At 43.5% G+C, this 7,500-nt stretch overlaps 1 protein-coding gene across 1 annotated transcript in view; it reads right to left on the bottom strand.

The window, feature by feature from the left end:
• itga4 (integrin alpha 4) overlaps positions 1–7,500 on the bottom strand; it is a gene marked incomplete at its 5' end in the record, with an annotated part of 155,792 nt that overhangs the window by 67,774 nt on the left and 80,518 nt on the right. The window contains one exon of the mRNA XM_083638333.1: positions 3,074–3,168. Coding sequence (XP_083494459.1) covers positions 3,074–3,168 — 95 coding nt within the window. The remainder of the gene's footprint in view (positions 1–3,073; positions 3,169–7,500) is intronic.

Below are 7,500 nucleotides of genomic sequence, written 5' to 3'. Positions count from 1 at the left end.
ATGCGTTCAAAAGCTGGACCATTATTGTCCTTTGTAAACTATGTGCGAGCAGCTTGGCAGATGCTACCTATTTGCACTGTTGACTCGCCCTCATATCGATGCATCATAGAGAAAATAGCCACGAAGAACAATATCAAGCTGCCACACAGAGAAAGACGTTTGCTGGCTACCTCGGATGGAGGTTAAATTGAAGGCGACGCTGGGTGAGGTAGACTTGGCTGTAAAGGCCTAAACATGGTCGTCCGTCCGCCTCGAATTGGAGCCGTCTCGCCGTCTGGCGGCGCCAGCGAGCCCCACATGCTCGGACGCCACTATGCCCCCCCTCCCCCCCCCCCCGCGGAAGCTCCGTGTGAAAATGGCGGAGATTGTGTGCCAGGCAGTCTGAATGAAATTGAATGTAACGTTCCCAATTCTATGTATTAAATTCTAAAAAACGACCCTCAACATTTGGGAAGGCTAAGCCACACAACTAGTTGTTATAATCTAACATCATGCTTTGAAAGGCGACTTTACGACGAAGAGCCAGGGCAACGGCCAATCACAACTCTCCTGCAGCTGTCGTCACGCACGTATCGTCGCCGTGAAGTCACATTTTCGAGCAGCCCCCGTCAGCCGACGGCGGCCCCTCCCCGTAGGACGGCGCTCCACCCGCCGTCACACGGGGAGGGCGGGGCGAGGCTCTGACGGACGACCATGTTTAGGCCTTAACAGTTCACTGGATTAACAGATACACTTCGGATAAGTGTTGTACACTTTGTTACTTCCTAACCTTCTCGTCAAAGTCTTCTGACCTAGTCAGACGGCCCAGGGAATGTTGACAGATCATCATGACTTTTCTTTCAGCAACGAAGCTTGAAACGTTTGCATTGAGGCTGTTGTTTTATTACCACTCGTCTCCGACAGTAACAGCAACCACTCACGTTATCTATCTGTCTGACTGTCATTTCACGTCTTTTCCAGTGTGAAGCTAGCCAGTCTTAACACACCACTTCCTGTTCTTTCTAACCGAATTTCAAAGTAAAATGCCTTTGGCGTTTCTTTTAACATTGCCTATATAATACCAAAGCGAAAATAATGAATACAGTGACATGCTAGACATGTAACAAATTAAGTGTAAGGTATTTGGGGTAAAGAAAGTAACTAGTAACGTAACTAGTAACGTACCTAGTTACTTTTTGAAAAAGTAATCAGTAAAGTAACTTTTATTACTTTTTTAAGGAGTAATCAGTAATCAGTAACGAATTACTTTTCCAGAGTAACTTGCCCAACACTGACACACACACACACACACACACACACACACACACACACACACACACACACTAGCATGTTGCTGTTATTAGCCACAGTAATGTATTGTAATGTAAAGCTGGGTGGATATTTTTAGTGGTGAACAGAGAGAGCCTCTTCTGTACACACTGCATGTTTTCATCAACAGGAAGTGTTTCTATGGTGACGAGATGACTACAACCTCTGTTAGTGGTCACCATGGTTACAGTCACTGTTCCTGTCAGCAAATGCAACCGATAAGGAGTTTACTGTACTGTAGGGATGATGCACTTTAACACAGCTCCAATACTGACTGACTTGTTACAGAAGGTATCCAATGCAACCAAATTAACAATCCTCATAACATCTTGGAGTGCATTGGTGTCACCATCACGCTTTCTCCCGAAATGTCTTTTGTTGTCATTGCACCTTACCGACCTCCAACTGCAAAGGATGAGTTCTTTGGTTATCTGTCTAATGTTCTTAAACTATGTGATGGTAAAGAAGTCCTGCTTATGGGCAATTAACTTAAACTAGATAAGAGGTGCAGGAGGAAATTGAGATTGAGATTGCCCATACATTTCAGATGACTCAAAACATTCAACTGAAATAGCTTGCCTATAGGTTTGCGGGGTGCCAGCCAGGGTGCGGGGTGTGGGGTGCCACGGGGTGCCAGCCGGGGTTCATTCCCACATATTTTAGTTGAGGTTTTTAAGGTCAATCCCCCACATGGATACATGAATCAAAGTTCCTTTCACTCTGTCATGGACCCACATTGCATAAATCCAAACACCAAGTAATTGCAATCAATGAATAAACCAACACTGCACACAATGAACAGCAAAACACAGAGAGACAATGCACACAAGTAAATTCAGAAAGTCAGTGTATTGAAGCACAAACAAAAGAAAGATTCCCTTTACTTAAATGTCCAAATATCCACAGAAAAAAAGTTCAATAATCCACATAGAAAATAGTTCACAGTTCCAACAGAAAAATGACAATCCTTTAATAATAAACCAACAAAAATATATTCAGAGTAATCCTTCTTCCCAACAAAAGATCTTTGGCAAACCCAATTCAATCCCATTCAGTTTTCTCCCCACAGAGTGATACCTCTTCCTTAATAGTCCATGAGATAAGTTGGAGGTCGGTAAGGTGCAATGACAAGTCAAGACATAAAGGGGTGTGTCTCACTCAATCTTTGGAGTAGAAAGATAATTTGGATATCATAAGAAAGCTTACATTCTCCTCTTTCCAATAGTGTATAAAACTCAAAATGTGTTTCGGGATCAATGTGACTGATTTTGTCAGAGCAGGTCACATTTGTCTTGTACATTGATATTTGTTATTGCCCTTGACATCTTGTTCTGTACCGGTACTTGTTGCTTGACTCCCTCTATTGTTTTTATGCATGTAGAGCACTTTGTAAACTCTGTTTTGAAAAGTGCTATATAAATAAAGTTATTAATATTAATATCAATACAGTTGCGCACTTGTATAAGATAATTTTCAGTTGAGTGACTTCTGTCATAATCATGACGGACACAGACAGACACCACTTCACCAATTTTAACTAAGAAGAAGACAATTGCTCGAGTGGCATCACTGGTGATGACATCACAACTGCCTCAGGCAAACAAGACAATCTTAAAGCCGCTTGAGTCCCTGCATAAACAAGTCCTGAAATATTTGACAGGAAACCACGAACCATGTTGACCTCTGACCCCTGACATCAACGGGCATACAGTGCTGCAGTACTCTGCAGGTTGTAGGCCTATCTGAGAAGGTGTGTGTGTGCTACCTGAGAAGGTGTGGAGGTCACACCCTCCTTCCTGCCATTGTAGATGTAGATGGCCCCTTTCAGGTCCTCCTCCTGTGGAGCTCCCACAGCCACCTCTGCGCACGCACACACACACACACACACACACACTTGAATGGAGAACGCTAATGCCAACTGTCCCATGACTTTGATTGGATAATGCTAATGCTAACTGTCCAAATGATTTGAATGGAGAATGCTAATACTAATAACATCAAGTAACTTGAAGTAACTTGGATTAGTAACTGTAATATTATTACTGTTTTGGAAATTGCAATCCCTTACATTAATAGGAAAAGTAATAAAATTACAATAACTAAGTGACTGCCCAAAACTGCTGAGCACATCTCCAGCCAAGTGAGCCGTCACCACCTTTAAAGTCGAGCTGAAATTAAAAATTACTTTTTTCTATTTTAGATCACATCCCTGGGTATTCAGTGCACCTATTTAATTAATAATGTATGCTAAAAAAATTCAAAAAAATATAATTTATTTCGTTTTTCACATTTTTTCAAACCAAAAGTTCATTTTCAGGATTTCACTAATCAGTATGCTGACGTCACGAAGAACTATCAAATCTCTACCCCATTTCAAACAATCATATCACGACATTCCAAGTCCTCTGGCGAGAAACTCTTTCACAGCCCTGCACTCTCACCACCGGTGTCCCCCAAGGTTCAGTCTTAGGTCCATTTCTCTTCCTTCTTTACATGCACTCCCTTGGCCATATAATTTCATCCCACGGTTTCACCTATCACTCCTACGCCGATGACACCCAGCTTTACATTTCATTTCCCCCCTCTGACACACATATCAAATCACGCATCTCCTCCTGCCTCAGAGACATCTGTCAGTGGATGTCTGCGCACCATCTGAAACTCAACCTCTCTAAAACTGAACTCCTCCTCATCCCCAGTAAAGACTGCCCTCTGACCGATCTTTCCATCTCCATCAATAACACCACTGTAGCCCCTTCCTCATCTGCCAAGAACCTTGGAGTAATAATTGATAACCATCTTTCCTTCTCCAATTTCATTGCAGCAACGGCACGTTCCTGTAGGTTCTCCCTCTATAATATTCGTAAAATTCGCCCATTTTTAACATTAGCCGCAACACAACTCCTCGTCCAAGCACTTATCATATCCCGCCTTGATTACTGTAATGTCCTCCTCGCCGGTCTCCCTGCCTCCGCTACTCATCCCCTTCAACTAATCCAGAACGCTGCAGCCCGCCTGATCTTTAATCAACCAAAATTCTCCCATGTCACTCCCCTTTTCCGTGACCTTCATTGGCTACCCATCTCAGCACGCATCAAATTCAAGACATTAGTACTTACCTTCAAGGCAGTTCACTCTACAGCTCCTCCATATCTACAATCCATGATCAAATTCCAAACCCCCCACCGTTACCTCCGCCCCTCCACCAGTGCAGGCCGTCTCGCCCCTCCGCCGCTCCATGGACCATATCGCTGCACTTCACGACTGTTTACACACCTCGCACCAAAATGGTGGAACGAACTCCCCCCCGCAATCAGAACCACAGAAACACTACCCTCTTTCCGCAAAAAACTTAAAACACATCTTTTTATATCCCATCTGACTCCCTCCTGACTGACTTTCCTCAGGCACCACCTTTTCTTTGTTTTCTTTGTTTTTCTTTTCTTTGTTTTCTTTTCTGACTCCCCCCTGACTGACTTTCCTCAGACACCACCTTTTCTTTGTTTTTAAACAATGGATTATTTGACTTGACAATTTGTCTCACCTGACTATAGCATGAATCATTTAATTAATTTATTATTGCTGTCTATTCATATTATTATTGCTGTTTATTATTATTGTTTATGCTGTCCGTTTGTTGCTGGTTTGTACTGCTTTTCTATCAGTTTTTTATTGCTGTACTGTACGTCGCTTTGGATAAAAGCGTCTGCTAAATGCCAATAAAGTAAAGTAAAGTAAAGTAAAGACATGACAGCTGTCAATCAATCTTCATCTCAGAACATGGCGATGGTATCTTCGCCAGAGCGCAAAATGACACTTGCGGGAGGAAGATGATAGGCTAAGACGCAGGGAAGATAGCAAGAGGTGCGCAAATGATAGCGCCGTATGACGATAGGGCCCATACAGTATATTCGCGCACTGCACGGAGGCGGAAGTCCCGGGAGGAAGATTCGCACTGTAAGGGAAGCCTCAAAAAAAGGTTCGGCTGTCCCAGAATCTATTTCCTTGCCGAAATAGACTCTGGGTTCCCCCAATTGCTGGCTCGTTGAACTCGCATTCCAGGAATAACATGAATGTAACTGGCTCTTACCCCGGCCACTCGGACATTTCAAGCTGGCAGGCAGCACTCTCTGCCTCGGCTTGGAAAGAGCAGTCTATCCAGAGCAGGGGTGGGCAATTATTTTTCATGAGAAACCCAGATTGTTGCTGGGGGCCGAACAAATATTGTCATGCCGTAACCCAGGAACTTTGATGATAGAGAGGACCACAAAAAAATGTCCTCGCTCCCAGAGCGCCAGATTTTGCTGAGCGTTGGGGGCCGAACGGCGCCGGCGCAAATTTTTGGGGGGCATTTGAAGTCAGGTTTAGAGGAATACCTCATTTTAAATTAACAGTTGTGATGTCATTATTCAGTCTTAAACACCAATATTTGATCCTTTTCTCACTCACTCCTATGCCATTAACTTTTTTGACCACCTGCCAATATGGCTGCTATATTTTAAAGTTACCAGCCAATTAGAATTTCCACTAGCCAAAATGTTTTTCTTTAAAAAAAACCAGAATATGAGTGTGTTAATTTAAGCATAAGTATCAGTAAGTGGCCCGGGATTCTCAAAGCCTGTGTTGAGGGTCACACGAACAAAAATGCACTCTTGAAGCAAAATAAATCCAAAACCAACAAGTTAATTATTTCCATTTTTACTTCAATGTAGAACAGTAATTTCTTACACATGAGATTACTTTTAGCCTTTTAGTCATAAAGATTATTGAAAGATATTCCATTCCAGACTGAAATGTTATAACAGAAGTGGAGTATTGGCCAGAATGACATGAACATTTGGACACTTATTCAGCAGGTACCTTGCATGTTGCATTCAGGTGCACTGTAAAAAAAAAAAAAAAAAAAAATTGTGCAATTCCAGCGCGGGCCACACAGGGGGCGCTCGCGGGCCGCATGTGGCCCGCGGGCCGCCTTTTGCCCAGGTCTGACAGAGGCAGACAATCAGTCCTATCTGGGGATCTCACACAATGAGCCAGCCAGTGACAACGCACTCCACAGAACTGTATTTACATGATATTGTGTTTGTACATGGACTGTTATTGAAACGTGACTGGTAGGTTTCAGATTTGTCAGGTGAAATACAGTATTTTGCGGTGCAGACTGCGCAGAGCAGTGCCAGCTCGTTCTGACCTCCAAGTCCGGTGGGATCCATCAATTTCACCGAGTGGGATTCACAGAATTCAAGCGCCAGGATTGGCCAATGTGAACTCCAGTCCCCAGAACTGTCAAATCAAATCATCGACACGCTATGGCCCGCCTCTCAACCCTCTTTCATCTCAGGCAATATTTGTTTTCAGTCTGTTTTCAGACCCGTCTCATGTGGTCTTTAAAACATAAAAGCCGTTTCTCTGCTGGGTCAGATTAGTAGTCATGTAACAGAGGTGTGTCATTAGAGCTACTGTAACTAACGTAATATCACACACACACACACACACACACACACACACACACACACACAGAGAACACACACACACACAGAGAACTCACACACACTCTCTCTCTCTCTCTCTCCCTCTCCGTCCCCTAACTTCCTTTAACACAACAGCTTAACTGTGGTGGGTCTGTGTGTGCGTGCGTGCACATGTGTGTGTGTGTGTGTGTCTGTGTGTGTGTGTGTGTGTGTGTGTGTAAGGGCGTTGTGATAAAGTCAGTTAGACCAGTGTTTATCTGTCATCAGTCAGTGGCAGTTAGTTTGTGGGGGGTTTCAGTGTGTGTGTGTGTGTGTGTGTGTGTGCTTGTGTATGTGTGTATGTGTGTGTGTGCATGTGCGTGTGCGTGTGTGCGTGTGTGTGTGTGTGTTGGGTCTCCATCCAAATGTATTGCGTTATTTTAACTGAGTTTTCAGAAAGTCGGCAAAAGAAAATGTGAACCTCTGCTGTTCTGTGAATATTATGAGTTGGTGAAGAGGAGGCGTGATTAAACATGTTCTCTGAATAAATGTTCTGTGAAGAGAAAACATCAAGGAGGAAATCATGATGGAAAGCTTGGAGACATGAGACCAACAGCCCATACTGTACATACTGTATGCCTCACAGGCAGCGACCGAGCGCTACGAGTAAACATCAACAGGATTAGTTTCTTGATTATACACAAGTAAATTAACTGGATCAGGTGCCACTCTTCAATTAAGG

The sequence above is a fragment of the Poromitra crassiceps genome (assembly GCF_964638095.1).
Source record: "Poromitra crassiceps genome assembly, chromosome: 6".
In the NCBI taxonomy this organism is placed as follows: domain Eukaryota; kingdom Metazoa; phylum Chordata; class Actinopteri; order Beryciformes; family Melamphaidae; genus Poromitra; species Poromitra crassiceps.
Note: the sequence above shows the minus strand (reverse complement) of the source record. Positions and strands in the feature narration are given on the sequence as shown.